General features: G+C 51.8%; 1 protein-coding gene across 1 annotated transcript in view; it reads right to left on the bottom strand.

The window, feature by feature from the left end:
• Phactr3 (phosphatase and actin regulator 3) overlaps nucleotides 1-21,319 on the bottom strand; it is a 201,513-nt gene that overhangs the window by 67,682 nt on the left and 112,512 nt on the right. The window contains exons 2-3 of the mRNA XM_050152959.1: nucleotides 5,004-5,165; nucleotides 1,590-1,667 (exon numbers count right to left, since the gene is read on the bottom strand). Coding sequence (XP_050008916.1) covers nucleotides 1,590-1,667; nucleotides 5,004-5,165 — 240 coding nt within the window. The remainder of the gene's footprint in view (nucleotides 1-1,589; nucleotides 1,668-5,003; nucleotides 5,166-21,319) is intronic.

Below are 21,319 nucleotides of genomic sequence, written 5' to 3'. Positions count from 1 at the left end.
CAGGCCACGCCAGTTCCTGGCCCAGTCGCTCGGCAGGATTGAAAGGCTGTTGCGTGGGAGGCAGCCTTCCACCTGCTCCATGTGTCCCTGAACTAAGAATGGATCTCACATATTTAAATGGTTGGGAAGGAAACCAAAGGAAAGATAATAGTTCGCGATTCATGAGATGATTGAAAATTCAAATCTTTATGCCCATAACCACACCTGCTCAGTATGTATTTTTCTGTGGTTGTTTCTGCCTCAGAGCAGCAGGGATGGGTTACCACAGCAGACTGCAGAACCCCTGTGATCCACCATCCCTCCACAACTCGGGCAGGAGTTTAAGTCCCTAAGTCATAGGTTAGCGGCATTCAGAGGGTAGAAACTCAAACCAACAGTCAGGTACCTGGAAGTGGTTGGGGTTGATGCGGCTCCGAGGACAGAGCCTCAGGTTGGGGAGAAGGAGAGACACTGAGATAGAGACGGGGTACTCATACACTCAGTTATAGCATGGAGATTCTGTCCACACAACACTGTTCTGCCTTGGCATTCTGCCAGCAAGAAGACTGTTTCAGTGACCGTTCTCATCTCCATGACCAAACACCGGATGAGACATAATTTATGGAGGCCAGATCATTCGAGCTGCCATTTGCCGTGGCAGGAAAGGCAGAGAAGACTCATTTATGTCCTGAGTTCACTTCCTAATTCCTGGTACTTGGGTCAAACTGCAGACACCAGCAGAAAGGGGGAGACAGGAGTGAACGCACACAAGCTCCACAGGTGCCCGAACCCCGGAGGGGAGCTTGCTCTAGACCAGGGAGAGTTTAGAACAAGGAGGGACTGTGAGCCCATCCCACCATCCAAGACTTACAGACCCAGAGAGTCACAAAGCACAGAGGGCAAGGGTCAGGAGCTGACGGGACCCCAATGTGGCAAGAGAAAGACGGAACTGAAGTGTGCTGGTCCCTGTTACCTGTGCTGACACTGACTAATCTGAGCACAGACGTGGTCCTGTGAGCACAGACGTGGTCCTGTGAGCACAGACTGGATGAGACCTGCTAGATCAGCGCCCAGAGACCCAGGCTTGCACCGGGCTTCAGCTCTGTGTGGGTGTGACATCGGCACTCAAAGGCAAGGTGTGCAGAACACCCAGCCAGCCCTCAGTCAGAGACACTAGCTAGGTGGCCACCACAGGGATGATCATCATTTCTTCAAATTGAGGACTTAATGTGCGAATATGAAGAAAACTTCACACTTAAAATCCGTGGCTGCCACTTAGAGACAGAGTGGGAGGTTCAAGAAGCGCCCTCCACCTGCCCTAGTGAACAGTCACTGGAAACACCCATGGAGGAGGTGGGTGCTCTGTTACCTTGGCTCCTGACTCAAACTATTGCTCCACTCTTGGAGAACTGGAGAACAGCCCCCACCTGGCCACAGGTACCCGCTTCCTTCTCCAAAGGATTTCCTGAGCTCTGAGAGCCATCAGACTTGACAGGCTCCACTGTGGTCCCCATACCCCTAAGGGCGCCACCTCTTGTCCCTATGCTCCTATGACTCCACCCGGGGTCTGCTCTGCCCCAGGGACCCCACCTTCCTGGGAGCCCACTTACCTTGCTCCATCATCTCTAGCAGCCCCTGCTTGATGAGCTCCTCCCGGCCTTGCCTGCCAGCCATCTTCTTCTCCAGCGCTGTGGGACACACAAAGGCCTAGTTAGTCACAGCGGAGACAGTGGAGGCCACCACACCACTGCCACGTGCACAGGAAGAGACAGTTAAGTCACAGCTGAGGCAGTGGAGGCCACCACACCACCGCCACGTGCACAGGAAGAGACAGTTAAGTCAACAGCAGAGGTAGTGTAGGCCACCACACCACCGCCACGTGCTCTTGGTTAACAGGAAGAGACAGAGATGGGGAGACAGTAGATGCCCGAGACTGCAGCGATTCTGGGTTTACATCAAATAAGCATTGTCCAAAACGCCAGCCACAGGAAAGCGGGTCCCGGGTCATGTTTGAGAGATCGTTTCTGCAATGCTCTGCAAGGTACTCTCATGAGAGCTCCTTTACCTGGCTCCAAGGCCATGCTCACCCTCTGCGACAGATCCTTCACTCACAGATGATGGAGCCACCCTCCCTTTACCGGCAGTGCTCAGGGTATCCTGCTGTGGCTAGTGCCAACTTTTACTGACTCTGATGGTGTATCTCCTCAGGAAGCACCTTCCAGGCATCTCCAGGTAACAGCATTCAGGGGATCCACCAGATGTATTGTGGTCAACCCTCTTCTGGCTGTCCCTGGGGTGTTCCCAGAAGACATACGACACTGCTGCACTGACTCAGGTCAACCAATCACACACACACACAGACAGAGAAACACATAGACAGACACACCGAGAGGACACCGGACATCACTTTCACTGACTCAAGTCAACCAATCACACACACACACACACACACAGAGAGAGAGAGAGAGAGAGAGAGAGAGAGAGAGAGAGAGAGAAACACAAACACAGATACACAGAGAGATACACATATAGAGATGTTCACACACACAGATACACACACATCATAGATGAACCTCAAATTAAAAAAAAACACACACACACACAGTTACTTAGATCTCAGATGCTTTCTTTGAAAGCTTGGAGTGAAGCCTGATTGTCAATGGGGTCCCAAAGACACTGTCTATGTTGGGGGCAAAACTCTGGCAGGTGGCCAAGAACACAGGTGGCCTACCTGTCAGAGTTCAGAGTACCCACAAGGGTTGACCATGCAAACATTCTAAAGTATTTACTGAGTATGACTTTAAGCCATGTTCTGAGTTAGGTGCCAGGAATCCCTGGGGGGGGGGGGGGGGACCAATCTGTCTCCATCCTTGCAGAGCATGGGATAAGAAGACCTTCCACCCATTACAACTGATCTCACATTGCCGGAGCGCCTACTGTGTGCCCTGTCCACCCATTACAACTGATCTCACATTGCCGGAGCACCTATTGTGTGCCCTGTGTACTGGGCATTGAGCAGGACAGGCCTGGTCTCTACCTGTGACCAGCAGGCTGAATGGAAGAAAGGACACACGCCTACAGGCTGCAGTGTGGAATCAGAAGCACAGAAGGGAGCCCACCGGGACCACCCGTTTGAAGGATGGATGGATGGGGACTCAGGATGCAACAGAACAAGATCCTCTCAGGTGAGCTTCCTTTCTGGAGCCTCAACTTCCAACCCATTTCCAAGTGACAGGGGTGTGGAGGAGGGGACAATGAGGGTTGACTGGAGGACAGGGGGAGGGGGAGGGGGAAGGGAGAGCATCGGAGGCTCCCCCAGGCAGGTTGGGACATAGGACATTGCTAGCATTGCCTCAAGTCTGATTGCTAACCCAGAGTCAGTTAAGGACAGCAGACCCCACATGCTCTGTAGAGCTCAGAGGCCTCTGCTACATCTCATCCTAACGTCCGGACCAAGGACGGGACAGCTTAAAATTTACAGCACCAAAGGGGGAGGGGCTGGGAGTAAGGATGTGGGTTATGGTGCTGTTACCCAATCTCCAAACACCTAAGCTGGGAACTCAAAGGCAGGGCTGCTACAGGTATCTCTGGGGCCTTTCAGGGTCGCCAAGGAAGCCTGACAACCCTGAGCAGGAACAGTGCTACAGAACCTTGGGGCCCAGAGCCACAGACCCAATCTTCCCAGCCTTCCAATCACACAGCACTCAGGGTCACAGGGGTCCCCTGCTTCAGTCAGGCCCTGGCCTCTGGGCAAGACCTTGGAGACAGGACCCAGCTTTCATCTGCTTTCTGCCTGCCTGGCACACTGGGAACGCTTGCAAATTCTTCAACAGTTCATCTTGTTTTCATTCTTGTCAAGAGTAATTTGTCAATCAACTTCTTGAATGGTTAAAATAATTTGGTAAATTGCATACACAAGAGTGGATGCTGAGTCCTCTGCTGCCATCTTATGCGCCCCCACCACGCCCCACCCCACCCCATGCTGTGAGTGAGTGGCTTTGTCTCCACCATCCTCCCAGCCCTGGGGCATGCATGTGTCAGAGCTGGGCAGGAAGCTGGGGCTCCTGGGACCCCAGAGGCAATAGCCTGAGACAGGCACTTGCCTGGCAGGTCCCTGGGGCTGGGGAGCTAACTACACACACACACACACACACACACACACACACACACACACACAGCAACCTCACTAATTGCTTACAGCTGCAGCTAATATGCCAGTGGCGCAGCGGGAGGGCCCTAAGGCCCAGGCTTCTCGGCTCCTGGGGTTGGTGGCTCAGGAAGCTGAAGCTGAGCTTCCAGGAGCCCAGGGTTGGTAGCCTGTGCTCCAGTTCCCACCAGCACTCCTGCCCTGGGTCCACAGCCTCTCTCCGAGTCCTTTTCTCTCTCAAAAGAGGGGTCCTCACAGAGAGGTGCATGCTTGCCAGATGCTGCCAGCCCCGGCCCTGCAGCACCTGCTGCTGTGGCCTCTCATTTGATCATTCCATCGTCTACACCATGCATGTCTAACTGCACTCTTGGAACCAATCACATGGTTGATTCTGAGATGGCAAAGGTGAAATCCCATTTCCCACCAATTTGGGTGTGAGGGTGCAGTACAAGTGAGTGAGAACCTTCTGGATCCTTGGATAGGAGGTGGTGGGGTGAGCATCTCTAGACCATTCTTAGAGCTGGGGTGACAGAAACTGGACCACAGCCTGGATTTTGACCCTCAGCATCAACCAGGCAGATCCTAGGAGCAGTGAGGGCCACAGTTAGGCCCCTGCCTTGTCTAAATTGAAGGGTCAGAGCCACGAAACAGCCATTTGTGAGCTGAGGGCTTGTGGGGTGTGGTCTGTGAGAGCGAATGGGAACCCTGGGGGCTGCGATGGCTCAGCAGTAGAGAACTTGCTGCTCCTCCAGGAGACCTGGGTTGAGTTTTCAGCACCCATTTTTGGCTGCTGACAGCTGTTTGTGACCCCAGTTCCTGGGGACCTAACCCCCTTTTCTGGCCTCTGCAGGTCCCCAGGCCATCCCCAGGTCCATACCTGACGTTGTCTGCTTCAGCTTCTCGTTTTTCTTTTTCCTCCATTTCCATGGTTTGAAGATCCTGCCCAGTGTGGCCAGCTTGCTGTTCCTCCGCACAGGGGGAGTTCGAATCCCTGAGACCAGAGGCTCGGAGCGTGCTGGGGGAGTTTGGTCCATCTCATCTGCAAGATAAGAACAGGGACGGTTCTCACGAGATGATGATCAGGCTCCAGAGACCCAGGCGATCGATCATCCTTCTTTACGCGACTGCATAAAGTAGACAGCTCAGGGAGTGGGCGCAGGACTGGACGTTCTCTGGCCTCCTCTGACACAGTACACACAGGAGGCAGGGTAATTTAGGAGTGGTGTGATCCTTTTTCCTTCCATGGTGACCCTCCTCCCATAGCCCTTACAGTTTACAGACCTTGCCCACCCTACCACTTTACCGTCATGGTCTAAAGGCTGATAGACTGCATGATGAACTGCCCTCTGCCCCAGGACCTTTGCACATGCTGTGCCTACTGCCTACACTGCTTTCCTCCCCAGTTCTCCTCTACGCTGGACATGGCACTGCCATCCACAAAACATGTTGGGCTCTGGGCTGCATCTATAGCGATCCTGAGATGCAGGCTATGTGGGGACTGGAGTTTAGACACACATATTGGATGTAAGCAATGTACTCAGATAAGTGTTTTTTCCCTCCAGGAAATCTTCACCCTCTCCCTGTGCAGACTGTGCCAAGCCCTTGGCTTATGCCCTATACACATAGGTGATGGAGGTGGGTCTTGTGTCTTATCTGTTGCTTTCATTGGTTAACTAATAAAGAAACTGCCTTGGCCCTCATAGGACAGAAAATTAGGTAGGCGGAGTAGACAGAACAGAATGCTGGGAGAAAGAAGCTGAGTCAGGGAGTCGCCATGGTTCTCCCACTCCAGACAGATGCAGGTTAAGATCTTTCCTGGTAAGCGCACCTCGTGGTGCTACATAGATAATTAGAAATGGGTTAAGAGGCTGAAACTCATGGGCCAGGCAGTGTTTAAAAGAATACAGTTTCCGTGTAATTATTTCGGGGCATAAGCTAGCCATGTGGGCAGCCGGGTGCCGGGGACGCAGCCCCGCCGCTCTTATTATTTCAACACATAGGCATCAAGGAACCACAAAATTCCCCCAGGCCCCTTCCCTTGCTCATCAGCTGTCCAAGAGCTGGGCACAGACCAGGCACAGCAGCAGAACACAGCACAGGTCTGCCCATCAGACCATCCCAGGTAACGGCTGCAGAGTAAGCCAACCCCTGAGTGTCCAGGGCGGGGCCTTGCAGTGAGACAATGGTTTTACCCTGTAAACATTTGTTTCTTGTACTTGGTTAATAAAATGCTAATTGGCTGGTAGCAAGGCAGGAAGTATAGGCGGGGCAACCATGCAGGAAGTAGAGGCGGAGCAATAAGAACAGGAACATTCTGGGAAGAGGATTCTGTAGTCTGCAGTCGTGACCCAGCCACAAAGGAAGCAAGCTGTGACTGCCTCACCAAATAAGGTACCGAGCCACGTGGCTAACATAGATAAGAATAATGGGCTAACATAAGTTTTAAGAGTTAATAAGAAGTTTGAGCTACTAGGCCAATCCGGTTATAACTAATATGTGATTTCTTTGGGACTTAATGACTGCGGAATGGAAAGGGACAGAAACTCAGACAACAGGGTCCCTCCTTCTTGGTGATTTAGGACATGGGCACACAGACAGATGGATGATGTGGGATGCCCTTCTGTATATGTGTTGCTTTTATAGGTTGATTAATAAAGTTGTTTTGGCCAATAGCTTAGCAGAGTAAAGAAAGGCAGGAAATCCAAACAGAGATATAGAGAGAGAGTAGGCAGAGTCAGGCAGCCGCCAGCCAGCCCCGGAGGAAAGAAGACACGTAGAAAATGAAGTAATGCCACATCATGTGGTAATACATAGACTAATAGAAATGGGTTAATTTATGTAAGAGCTAGTTAGGAATATGTCTGAGCCATTGGCCAAACAGTGTTTTAATTAATACAGTTTCTGTGTGATTAATTGGGTCTGGGAGGCTGGGAAATGAAAGAGCAGTCTCCATCTGCAGATGGCCCAGGAAAGTCCAAGTAGTGTGATGTGTCTGTCACTCTGAGGACAGTAGCAACCTGGTGGCCCACCTGTTACCTGTGGTCTCAGTCTGTGTGATGTAATCCCAGATCCTGGTCTCCTAATCAAGGAACTGAGATAAAAGCTAACCCACTTATGCAAAAGTAGTGAGGGAGTGCCACTTATAACTGGGATGCAAAGGACTAGCAGGCCACATGAGTCAAGGACCCAGTAGTTTATTTTCTGTGGTTCCCTTCGTGGTGTTTGAGAGAAGGAAGGACTGTTCTCTATTCAGACTGACAATTGGTCACGTAGTCATTTCTCTACTGTACATGATGCTTCTGATTGTTATCATGTGTGTGTCTAATTATGTACAGACATAAGATGACAAGTAGGGGGCTTTCTCCCCCAGAGTTGACTTTCAGGACATTGTTTGCCTTATTGAGAATGGACCCCAAAATGAGCTCAGGTCAGATCATCCTTCTCTGGTCTCATACCTGGACATAGAGCATGATCGAGGGGAACTGTCAAGTTTGACGGTTGTCAAGGGAAGAAAATGAGCCCTCGTTCAACTGGGAGTGTATGCGCAGCCCGATACAGGCAGGGGCCTGGGTGGGGTTCGGGTTGCTAGGAGCACTGTTTGTAGAGGGGTGTGCGTGTGTAGTGCAGGCAGGTAAAGGGGCAGGGCTGCCAAGTGTGTTACTAGGAGAGGGGGCAAGTGCCCAAATAAGTGGCATCCAGGTTACCCACTTATTCCTGTGCTTGCCTGTCTCAGATCCACTGGAGACTGGCTTGCTTGCTCTCCTCTCCCTAACCAGGGTACAGATGTGGAAGAGAATCAGGCAGAGACAGGAACACAGATGGCGACAGACCCAAGGAGAACCAAGAGGTCAAAACCACCATGCAAGTGGGGCATGAAGATGCAGAGAGGCAGAGGCAGGGGGGAATTGTTTAAGTTTGAGAAAGCCTGGGCTACATCAGGAGTTCCAGGCTAGTCATACACACCCTGAACCTCTAACAGCCTGGGGTCCATTTGCCACCAGGGAAGGGCTGCTCTGTTAATGTGACTTCCCTGCAGGTACCGCAAACCAATACATGAGGGGGTCCCAAGAGTCCGTTCCACACTGTGGTGTCACAAGTGCCACTGTCCTGACAAATAGTGAGGAACAGGACACACCAGGGACAGGGACAGCTGAAAGGGGCTGGTCAGTCTTGGATGCCTCCTGCTGCCACTTCTCCATGGCCACACAGTCCATGCGGGATGCAGATGGTCTCTCCCTTCCCAAGGCAATCTATCTCATGAACCTCCCCCTTCCCTTTCCTTCCTCCGCCCACTGGTGCCAGATGGGTATGGAACTGCCAGTCTGTTGGTCCCAGCAACATTCTTGGCACAACAGGACATAAGATGGGAATAGGCCAAGTCTCCTAAACCTCCGGCTCACGTGATGGGGATGTCAACAAATGCATTCGAGGGCACAGTATCCTCTTGCTTCCAGTCATGGAAGGGTAAGAGAGTCGCAGAGGGAATCTGGAGGAAGGGGAGTCGGGGTGGGGATGCCCAACAAGACAGATAACTAGCGGATTCCCATAAGAGACTCCATGCGGGCCCTGGAGGAGGATGACACACGAATGGCTGAGCATCCTAGCAGCCAGGGAAAGCAGCAGCAGCACACAGAGATTATAAACTACAAGTCAACCAAATGACTCTGTTAATTACCCAGATCACTAGGACCCTGGCCAAAGTGCCGGCAGCTAGGCCTCGTATACCTACACTGGACGCCTGCCCTGTGTTCTGGGAGCCTTAGATATAGGAAGCCAGATATATCACTTCCTGCTCAGCCCCACCTCAGGCGCTCCCTGGCCAGGGGAAGACAAACTGCCAATATAGTCTGGTGCCCCTGCCATCGTCACTGTCTGCTGGGGAATATTATTTTCGGGTGTGTGACTTTTGTTTACACTGCATTCGTTTGACTCTGTGAAGCTGTGTTACTGTGCCTGTCTAAAACACCTGATGGTCCTAATAAAGGGATGAACAGCCAAGAGCAAGGCAGGAGCAAGGATAGGTGGGGCTGGCAGGCAGAGAGGAGAAATAGGAGAAATCTGGGCGCAAGGGAAAAGAGGAGCAAGAGATCAAGAAGAGGAGGCCATTAGGGGCCAGTCACCCAGCTACACAGCCAGCCACAGAGAAAGAAGTAAAGTAAGGTATTCAGAAATAGAGGAAGATAAAAGCCCAGAGGCAAAAGGTAGTCGGGATAATTTAAGACAGAAAAGCTGGCAAGAAACAAGTCATGCTAAGGTCAGGCATTCATAAGTAATAGTAAGCCTCCATTTGATTTATTTGGGAGCTGTGTGGTGGGCCCCTCAAAAAGCAAAAAAAGTAAAATATCCCACAATAACTGCCCAGCCTTCAGGACAGTGCACTCATGGTGGGTGTGCTCTGCCATAGCCCTGCCGTCAGCCCTGCCCAGCCTTCAGGACAGTGCACTCACGGCTGGTGGGAACACTGAGAATGTGAGGCCAGAGGCAGCCCTGGCCTCCATCCTTCTCTGATTCTTCATAGCAGTATGAAGTGTTGGCCATTCTCCTCCCATCTTGTGCCCTCTCTGCACTATGGTCTGTCATGATGGATAGGGATATCTGTCTTTACTGTGATGTGTGACTTGCTTCTACACGGAGGAAGGGGAGTAGGCAGGAGGTCCAGCTTCCTCTCCCTCTTCCTCTCTTCTTCCTCTCCTTTAGCCACCTTCTCTTCCTTCTCCTTTCCCTCCTCCATGTCTTTCTCCTCCCCCTCCTCTTCCTCCTCCATTCTCATTATCACTGTCAACATTGTCACTTTGTTTGACTCCCGCAACCTCCTCCTCCAGCCCTCCATGGTCAGCATAGGCTCAGGGAGGGTCATCCTGGGCTCTGACACATGGTCATCCTCACTGCATAGAGGAGAGCAAGGGGAACTCTTTGGCTTCTCATCAGACCACAATCCTCCCTTCACTTAAGAACTCATCCATCCATCTATTCATCCACCCACCCACCCATCCATCCATTCATCCATCCATCTACCCACCCATCCATCTACCCACCCATCCATCCATCAACCTCCCATCCATCCACTCTATACCATTCTGCAAATATGCACAGGCACCAACTGTGTACCAGGGACTTGTCTGGAGACAGCATGTATAGAGGAGGGGGAAGGCATAGAACACTTGGGTTGTAGTTGCCTGGGGGACAGGGACCAGAAAGCGTTAGTAGAGATAGCGTGTGCTCATCTATAGAAGATGGTCCCTGACATTCACCCACCCCTCATCTGCCTTCATCCCACCCATCACCTACCATGGGAACCACATCACATGCATATTCGTATGTGTGCATGTACGGTCATGGAGGACTTCACTCTTCCCACGCTCATCCCCACTAGGACCTCCAGGACAGAGTTCTGGTGGGGGAGGGGAGGCACTGTCCCTGGGGCTCAGGGAATGTAAACACAGTACATGCAAGATGGAGCCAAGGAGCTCCTGACCCAGAGTCTGGGCTGCATGCTGGCCCTGCCAGCAGGAAGTACTGGGAAGGCTGTGCAGAGCTGAGCTACTGAACTTCAGAGGAAGCTGGCATCCCTGCAGAACGGGCTGTGAAGGTCAAAGGATGTTTAGGGAGGGATGGCAAAGGGTGAGAATCAGGACTCTGTGAGGCACTTGACTGTGATCAACAATTCAGCAGGGAGCCACTGCAGAATCTTCAGGTCAGAAACTCCGTACATGATATCAGATGAACCACGTACCATAGAGCAGCTGCTCCTAGTGGCCCTCACACCAATAGGGAATCAAAAGGCTTCATGGGAGAGGATGGGACAAGCTTACAGAGGTCTGAAAGCTGTGGAGTTGGGCCCCTCTCCTCCTCCTCCCCCAAGTATCTCAAACCCAGGCCAGGTGGGGGTCCAAGCAGCAAGGGTCAGCTGGCGTGCATGTTCTGGCATTTGGAGAGAGATTATCTTCAAACACCTCAGACAGAGATGGGCAAGTGTCTTGAACTTGTGTATGGGGAACTCACTGAGGAGAGAAAGCCTGGGCTATGTGAGCAGGTACAGCCCACCAGACACCCTATGGCTGTGCTGACACACCACACAGGAAATGTGCCCTGTGCACATCTTGGTAAATATTTAGTAAGGACCATGGACGTGTCTTCAGAGGGAGGGGACAGGTGAGCACCCTACTGCCTCCTTCCCACGAGTTCTCTTTGGAGCCTCTCTCTGGAGTCACAGATCCACCTTCTTCTGGTAAAGAGACTTGGGGAGGTGCAAAGGCCTCATTAGTGGGTCCCATTAGCGGGTCTCTGAGTAACGCAGGAGTGCTAACTGCCGGCTACCTCTGCCACCTCTGCCACCTCTTCCTCCTCTGAGGTATTAGCAGCTAATTGCTGTCACACCAGCTTCCACATCTGCTTCCCACGTGCCCCTGTGGTAGCCTTGAGAGAGCTTCCCTCCTGAGACTCCCAAGCGATGGAAGCATTGGGTCTCCTCTGGTGACATATTCACATGCAGGCACACATCCAGCTCCATGTGCAACTCTCGTCCCACCTGCCCCACCTCAGGCTCAGGGTGGCCCATGCACAGTGCCCATGAAGGCAAGAGTCCAAAGCAATTCTGGGAGCCACACCTGGCTGGCTTCAGTGAACCGCAGGGCTGGTTTCTATACCCACTGCACGGGAATCCTGGTTCCAAGCCCTTATTCACAGAGTTCTCTGAGCTCCCATGAGCTCCCGTCCCCTCAGCTATTACCCGGCAGCTCATTCTACAACACTCAAGGCTGCTGGAAGGAAGACCTGCTCAGCCAGAGACTCCAGGATACAGGGCTGCCAAGGCTGGAAAACAGATCCTCCCAGTCCATCACTCTTATCTGGGTGGATCTCAGCCTCGAGTGTGGGCTGGGGTTGGGGGGTGAAGCTCACTCCAAACCCGTCCAGTCTCAAAAATCCCCACAAGCCCTTGAAACAGTGGCTCCTCCCCTCAGAGGTGCCCAGGGACCATGCCTGCAGGGTATTTAAAAGGCCTCTTAAGGAAACACCATGTGGTTTTCCGGGTCCTTCTCCCTGTCTCTCTCTGGGGGCCAGGAGACCATCCGGGAGCATTTTACTCACTAAACCTGGACTTGTAATTCTTCATCTGGCTTGGTTTGATTGACTGCATCAACAGAGAGACTTAATATCGGGGTACAGAAACCTTCCAACTCTGATACACAAGTAGAGTGTCAACGGGCATTTCTGCTTCTCCCCTGCAGCCTCCTCTTTCCTTCTCTACCAAGACACCTTCCCTTCTAAATGTCATCGAAAGAGAGCCCAGCTCCTTGGGGAATGACGTCAGACACTTGGGACCCGGGGGTCTCAGGGTGGGCAGGGACCGTCTACACCAGACCACAGAGGAAAATGGTTCATTCTCTCCTTGGTGACTTCATTCACTCACGAACTCACTTATCCACTGTCGGAAGAGGGCTGCTTTGCACCATGACGGCTCAGACTTCCAGACAGAGCTACGGGCGCCATTGTCCTTCAAAGTGTTGGCTTCTGAGAGAATAAGAGGCGGGCTCTGGAAGCCCCTGGTACCCGCGGAATGTGATGGAGAACTCTGAGTCCTTCCCTCTCCCACAGTCTAACGGAGGGTACCAAAGGAATGTCAGAATGGAAAAGAGCTCGCTACTCGATTTGAGGGTTCCGAAGTGGTGCTGGGCATTGTCGCTGTGGTAGAGCTTGCTGACCTCAGGGAAAACCAGGAGGAGCCCAGACAGGGTTTGACGCAGGGGATCTCTTGAGAAGTGAAAGCTACCGGGGGGTGGGTGAGGAGGGGCTTTGAACTCAGGGTAGAAAGGGCTCAGAATCACAAAAGCTGGGCTCTTCCGAGAGGGCAGAGTGGGGCTAATGCCAGCCCCAGATGCTAGGGAGCCCAGGAAAACACATGAACACAGAAGAGTCAGATCTAACACAGACGTCATGGCGACAGTTATGACCTCTACCCGCACACAAACAAGCACACGCCCAGCCAGCCCCTCAGCAGCGGCGTCTCACTGAATAATCTCTAATTTAAGAAATAAATTTGTTAACATTGATGTATGAAAAGCTAACTTGCTAGCAGGGGTCTGTGCATTGGGATTTGAAAGATCACAGGCTAGAGTTGAGGGTACAGAACAGAGGGCTCAGCCAAGAGCCGTGTGTGGCTATGGCGTGTACTGAGGACACCAGGGAATCACTGAGAACCCTAATGCCAGACCAGCCTTGAGACCATGGTGGATGGCAGACCACAGGCTGACAGGGCTGAAGGTCAGGGGCCCCAGGACAAGACCACGGAATCAGGAAGCAAGGTTTGCTGCGTCCTTACCACAGGACACAGCAGTGGATACAGTACGCTGCTATGTGCCACGCTCTGTCTCGTGCTCCTAACATGAACTAGAACCTCCTACCCCACCCCAACCCCAGCAGGTCGAGCACCATTTTCATCCTTGTGCCCACACCGGGAGTAACCAGGATGTTCTTTAGATGTATGTGCCCTCCCGTGCATCCAAATCGGACTATGAGAGAATCGACTCCAAGGAAAGGTGATTTCTTCTCATGAACCTCACACTGGGATAAGGGAAAGGCTGAAGCCAGCTTCAGGAACTTATCTCCCAGGTAGAGATTCCACTCAGGTCTCATGCCTTGTCAGACACCCTGCAGGAGAAATGGGGAGCCCAGACAATGACTGGCGGGTCAGTGATGGGCGGGACCCGAAGCCAATGGTCAGCAATGGGCGGGACCTGAGCCAATGGTCAGTGATGGGCGGGACCACACCTTGACCAGGATTGCTTTGCTGTGTGGGTTTCTCGTCCTCTCTTTAAATCTAAACCTCATATCAGGACCCAGAAGAGGGACTTGGGGCCACATTGAATAAATCTCCTGTTTTTACATTACTTTGTCTTTAATTGACCCATTGAAGACTGGGGGCCAAGCCTGGCTTGTTGATCCAGGCCCTAACAGCTGCAGTAACGTCACCATGGCATGACTGTGGACAGCGACTTTCTTGATGCTGAGCAGGGGCCAAATGCATTGGGTGATAAGAGCCAGAGCCCTCTTCTTACCCTGTCTGCTCCCCTCAGCTGATCACAGCACCATCAGAAAAGGGAGGGGGAGGTGGGAACTCGGGGACTAAACCACCAAGGTGACCTGGAACAGAGTCTTTATATAAGGCAACAGGCCCAAGGTTTGACAACCATACCTACGACGTCCACCATGCATGGGTATGAGCCTACAAAATCAAACCTAAAAAGTTTCAAGTTTCTTGTACGCAAATGCACTGGCTCTGTGACCTCTGCCCTGGATAACTGCCCAGTAACATAGCAACGGTTTGCTGCTCCTGTCAAGCATGATCAAAAAAGGCAAAACAGATAGATATACCAGTACAATCTCCAGGGGCAGCATGAGTGTCCCCTACAGGCGGGAAACTGGTCACAGCAGGGGGTGATGACAAGATGCTTATTTATAAGGAGGTTGGGAAGGACGCATCCTCCAAGGGAATACCCCGAGGTCTGTAATGACTCAGAGCCTCCCAGGACCCTGAATGCATGAACAACCTCATGCCCCACACCAACCCATGGGAAACTTGGCTGTCACTCTCATTTTCTCTCTCACGGGCATGTGGAGGTGCAATCACCAGAAGAAAAGACAGACGCTGGCTAAGCTTGGGTGTGTAAAGCTGCGGGGCACACCTACTAACATATTCCTGGGTGCCTGAAAGTTCCTGGTGCTTCTAGAGTTAACAGCTCCAGGAGGCAGGAAGCCAGGGCACAAAGCAGATAGTGAGCATCTGCACCTGAGGCAATGGAGCCCAGGCTCTCTGACCTAGCTCACCCTTGGGCACTATCTAAACTAGTGCCTGACACTAGCCCGTGACACTAGTGTGGTCTGCAGGGTACTTCAGGTGACCCCACAGCGGGACACTCTGTGTCTGGTACGAAGAAGTTACTCAGAAACACTGTCTGCACCACCAAGGCCCTCTTGAAAAGCCGTCCACTCAGGCACAGTAAAGGCTCTGAGAATTCCACTGCAGGTGATCCTGGTGAGCCGGTGTGATCCCGCCTGCCAGCAACAGCTCCGCAAACTGCCAAGCAGAGCAAGAGCTGCAAGACCAGGCTCAGTATCCTCCTGGTCAATGTTAATGGCTAGTTCTTGTATTGAAAACAAAAATCTTCCCTAATATCTGTACTACAAAATTAATAAGAATTCTCCAAGATCATACTAGAAGTTGGTCCTTAAACCCTCCAAGCCACCATGTTCCTGTATCTGCCCAAGGCCCTGTACCAAGCAGTCATTAAGGCAAGAGAAATGGCCCCTGCTGCCACCTCTGACATGACCTGAGCAGCCTTTCTCGCTCAGATGGATTGTGGAGAAGGCAGTGCTCCAACCAGAATGCCACCTGCTTAGAATCAGCCCGTGATTCTGCCAATGGTTTCCAGGCCTGCCAGACAGATGGCTAGTTCCCCAGGCAAAACTGAGTGCAGGTCTGTAGCTCAGGCGGCTCTGGGGATGCTGGGAGGAGCTAGAAGCAAGAACACGGATAGGAGACGGTGGGGTCGTGAGGAGGAAAGGGAGCATTACCATCAGAGTCAATCTTTCTGCTGTTTCTCAGAGCAAACTCTGAGATAAAGAGTCGGGCAAGAAGCCACCTACATATTCACAGGGTTAAAGGCAACTTCTAGAGACATTCTTATTAAAAAAATATGTTTTTACAGGAAGGAGAGATGGAGGACGAAGCATCTGGGGAGACCTCAGCACTCCTGCACAAATCTAAGCAAAAGTCTGATTCAAGGTCTGCACGCCTGAACTTTCTAAAACCACAGAGCGAGGTTAGCGTCCTCCATGATGGCCGTGAAAGCTTCAGATAAGCAAGAGTTCGTTGTAAAAAGTGGGTCTCTTGGGGTGAGGAGGACAGTTCCATGGATACTGTGCTCCCCATGTAAGAGGGACTGAGTTTGGTCCCCAGCAGCCAGGTAAAAAGCCAGCCAGATGAGGCAGTATACACTTATAATCCCAGAGCAGAGAGGGGGAGAGCTAGCAGCCCCTGCCGCTCTCCGCTGGTCAGCCTGGCCTGATGGGTGAGCCCCAGGACCCAGAGAGAGACTGTCTCAAAAACACAAGGACAGCATCTGAGGTTCGTCTCTGGCCTTCACACATTTGTAGGACATGTACCCGAGCATATGTGTTTCAAGCACACAAAAACACGTGTGTGCACATCTGCATACACAAAACACATGCACACACCTGCACACACAAAACACATGCACACATCTGTATACACAAAGGCAGGTATCTTGCTTGGTTTAGTGTTGGAAGGCCCTATGCCAAAAGATTATGTTTGAAAAATGAGCTGCTGTTTCATTTTGAGGTCAGAAATGGGCAAATGTCTTCTCTAAAGGCCAGGTGACAAATGTCAAGGTCTCTGTTGGCCATCCAGCCTCGTTGTGAGAGCAGGGTAAACCAGTGACCGTGACTATATTTGAATAAAATTTTATTGACAAAAACTAGAGGCACCTGGATTTGGTCCATAGCACATCGACTGCTCTGGGTGACCCTTTGAAAATGTCTTGAGGGAAAAACTCCTACTGGTCCCTCTGAGCATAAGAAGACAGGAAATAACTGGCTGAAGGTCCCTGTGTCATTATCTGTGTATTATCCCACACTATACAACCTGTGACCTGGGTCTCAGCCACAGGGTCTTCAGCTCAATTTACAATTCACTCTTGTCTTATAGCTTCATCCATTTTACATCCATCGTGGCTACTTTACCATAAGGACAAAAATTAAATAAAAAATAAAGGTCCTAAAACAGAGTCTAGGACATCCCAGTCAGGGCTTGGTAAGCAGGCAAGAACCAAATAGAAACAAGCCAGAATTTCTTTGGCTTAAGTTCACCCATGGGAACCAGTCCAGGATCTTTCTAGAACACAGCATGTTCCTGCAGGTTTACCAGGTTTGGGCTCTTTCACAGTCTCCATAAACTCGGGGACCACATGACATGACATGACATGCTGTGCATGGAGGAGACCTTCCACCCAGGAGCAAAGGACCCTGGGAAGCACACAGGGCCTGTGCATGATCCGTCTTCTCAGGAACTGATTTTGCTTCTGGCCCCTACCCTGCTGGCCCTGCTTCCTTTGGTGATTGTCACGGATGCAACAGAGCGAGATGGGGGATATCCAGAGCAGCCAGCTCTCTGATATGGCCTGTCCTCCTGGTGGCCTGTCTGCTAGGTGACCTTAAAGATGGCCAGTGTTGTGAGAAACAGCTCTTCTGTGCCCAGGGAGATCCAGCCCCACTAGCTCACTAGGCGAAGACATGGCCAGCCCCGTTTCTGCTCTCCTAGGGCCCAGTTCACCAACTTGGATCACACTAGGAGCTCCAGGGAGTTCCTCAACTTCCATGGGGGATTGGGGTGAGCCCACAGCACCACCAATTTCTCACTCCCTCTAATTCAGCTTCTGATGAGACCAGCCTCTGCCCCTATGCAGTCTGGGAGGCTGGAGATGGTAACAGCAGGTGGACAAGTCACCTGAACAGGGAGATTCATGGCGTCTACTTTCCCCAGGCCAGCCTGGCCCCTCCAACACCTACTCCTACGCTCTCTGCACATATCCACAACGCAGCCCTCTAACAGACTCCAGGGTGCTTCCGTGTCCTCAATCCCTGGATATCTCTCCCATCACCTCAGAAGCTTCCTCTAGCTCTTCCCCAGCTCCAGACCCCAGACTGGCAGCCCTACTAGAAGGCTCTTCCTCATACCCTCACCAGAAACCACTTCCTGCTTCTTGTTATTTGTGCCTGATGCAAACACTTCTTCGCTCATTTAAACTGTTGATCACCTCAGCACCCAAGACAGCAACTCAACCCTGACTCTGTACCCCACCCCACACCTCAGCTCTGCCTGTAAGCCTCACGTGAAACACACACACACACACACACACACACACTTTTCTGGAAGCACACCATCTCACAGACTTGCTATTGTCCATTTCTCCCCCACTGCAGTGACCCGGTTTGAAGCAGGCACCCGACACACGCTTTGAAAGGAATCGCTGGATAAATTCATGAACAGAAGGAGTCAGGAGAAAGACTGATCAGGCTGTGGTTGGAAAACAAAATGGGTCTCTTACCCAGAAAGGACTTCGTGGGAAAGTAAACCCAGCGGAGAATCCGCAGGCACTAAGCAAGCTTTAGCAGAGACAAGCAAAGGTAACAATATGCCATGGTGGTGTCATGTCGCATGTTTGAGTCCATGGACTGGCCTCTGCGCTGCTGCGACATGGCTGGGGAGAGCTTCTCAACTGTTGGATTCTTGGCTGGGAGGCTGGGTGATTAATTCTATACTGAACTCTCCGCCATGGCCTACATTGACTTACTGACCCACGAGGATGGAAGTATTGGTTTATACTATAATCCAGATCGACCCCCGAAACCTGAAAAGCCAACCTTAAGAGATGGCATGCGTGGGAGTCCATCTGTAGGCCAATCCACACGCATGGAAAGCGTGAGCGGCTGCCAGGAGCTGGAGGCAGGGGTGGCAGGCTGTGTCTTCTGGATATACAGGAGTGACACAGGAAATGGCTGGATGGCCACGCTCGTGTACTGAATGTCACAAGCTGTCCAGGTCACTGGGTCATGAATTTGACCTCAACTGCCCCAAAGTAAAGAGGTGACTACCGACTGCACCTCTGATGCTGGGTGACTTTGGGCTAAGTCCTGTGCGTTTCTCGCTGAGTGTCATCTTCAAACCAGCACCTGGGTGTGCAAATCTCCTGGGGCAAGAACTGCATTCCTTTAATTCCACGAGGCCCTCGCACCAGAGCTGCAGAGGGGAATCAAATCCATACCTGACTCACAAACAGGGCTTGTGCACCAGGTAGGAAATGCAACCAGGGGTGGGCGGGGCCACATGTCCTCCATGGAGGAAGTAGAAAACAGCACAGAGTTCCTGGGCCCAGAAGGAGAAGCCAGCACAGATGGCTGGAGACCTCAGGGTCCTAGTGTGAGAACGGCCCTGAGAGTCAGGGCAGGATTAGTGTCTACTGGGAGCCACCAGGATGTGGGGAGGAGGAGGGAGTTCCTTACTTCCTGTTAAGTGACAAAACTGATTCGGGATTGGCCCTGGTACTTCTGTGTGACAAGACAACTTCCCTCACTCAAAGCCGCTGAATCGTAGCTTTACAATTTATTTATTTAAGGCTGTGCCCAAAGGCCAGGGCAGTGACCCAGGGTGGAATGCACTTGCTCGACGAGCGTGAGGACGTGAGTTTGAATCTCTGGCACCCATATGATAAGGCTGACCAGGGCTATGCAAGCCTAGAACCCCAGAATGGGGAGTCCCAAAAAGGTGGATGCTGACCGTGGCTATGCAACCTAGAACCCCAGAATGGGGAGTCCCAAAAAGGTGGATGCGGACAGGGGCTATGCAAGCCTAGAACCCCAGAATGGAGGATCCCAGAAAGGTGGATGCTGACCGTGGCTATGCAAGCCTAGAACCCCAGCATTGGGGGTCCCAGAAAGGTAGATACTGACCGTGGCTATGCGAGCCTAGAACCCCAGAATGGGGGGGTCCCAGAAAGGTGGATGCTGACCGTGGCTATGCAAGCCTAGAACCCCAGCATTGGGGGTCCCAGACATGTGCACCTAGAGAGCTCACAGGCAACCAAACCATCGCAGCTGAAAGAGGGAGCCAATAGTTCACAGAGGAAGAGACCCTGGCTCAAGCAACAAGCTGGAGAGTTGTAGTGTAAGACAGCTGGCGTCTTCTCACTCTGACCTCTACATATGTACACGTAGACTCGCACACCCACAAACCCAAGTGCATGTAACACGCTTCACGCACATATACACAAAGATTCTGATCAAAAGGCAACCCTGAAACAAAGAGCCAGAATCCGGTTAAAAAAACAAAACAAACATTTCCAACATGTTGGACTAACCCACTCTGGTTTCCACAGCATGGAAAGAGCGGGGATGGAGGAGGTCAGGAATGTGCATTTCCATTGAGACTATATAGCACAGAGACGAAACCCCAGAAAGGCCTGGGATGCAGCAGCCTCCACAAGGACTGGCTGAATCCCTCTTCAGGTCCCTCCAGAGAAGGAGACTGCACAGGTCCCTGAAGCCATCCAAAGCTGGGGTACCCAGACCAGAGTCCAAGAAGGCACACACGGGTCAGCTGCTCCGTGCACACAACAGAGACCCGCTCAGCTGCCTCCCTCCAACTCCTCACTTGCCAGCTGCCTGAACAACACAAAGGGGCTTTGATTGCAGTTTGTAGCCCAGCAGGCAAGTTTGCATGTGTGGTTTAAATGTTTCAGCTAAACTGAGGCCCTGGGGACCACTCAGGTCTCCGCCTTAGAAACCACTTCTTCCCTTATCCATTAGGCAAATGTAATCAAGGCCAAGAACACTAGGCCTTGCTGCAGGTTGAAACCAGCCTGGATAAGAACAGAGGAGAGGACTCTGCTCCTGAACCCACTCATTCCTCAGTAGGGTGCAGACACAAAGATGTCCTAGGTCAGCTGTGAATGAGGGTGAGGCAGAGATGGCAAGAGATTCACACACACCTGGGACTGGGAATTGGGGTTCAGATGCAACTGGCAGCTCCCTCAAATGATAAACAGTTACCACCTTATAGTCCAGCTCCTGAAAACACAAGCCACATGAAACTGGAATGTGACTGTCAGCTGGTGAGATGACAGCCTGGAAGATCAGCAGTCATACACACAATATCTATAGGGAGATAGAACTATAAATCTATAGATAGGCAGACCAGGACATAGAGAGTAGCAGCATGGATGAACCTTGAAAACAGGATGCCAAGCAAAATACATGAATCATAAAAGACCACACACTGAGCTAAGGAGATGGCTCAGTGGATCAAAGCACTTGCTGCACAAGCGTGGGGACCTGAGTTTGAGTCTCCAGCACCCAAGTAAAACGCTGGGTGTGGCTGTGTGTGGCTTATAACCCTAGTGCTACAGAAGGGAGAGGCAGGAAGATATCTGGGAATTACTGGCTGTCAGCCCAGCTCGAGGATGAGTGGGACCCTGTCTCCAGGACTAAGGCAGAGAATGTGAGCGTGAGACTCCTGACATCCTCCTCTGGCCTCTACATGGGCTCCCGTACCAGCAGACCCAACATATGCAGGCTGAACCAGATGACAGCCATGTTGTATCTCTCTCTTCCAGAGGGAAC

The sequence above is a fragment of the Alexandromys fortis genome, unplaced genomic scaffold (assembly GCF_014885135.2).
Source record: "Alexandromys fortis isolate MF-2015 unplaced genomic scaffold, M_Fortis_MF-2015_v1.1 scaffold_81, whole genome shotgun sequence".
Lineage (NCBI taxonomy): Eukaryota > Metazoa > Chordata > Mammalia > Rodentia > Cricetidae > Alexandromys > Alexandromys fortis.
This window is presented reverse-complemented; position numbering and strand designations above follow the sequence as displayed.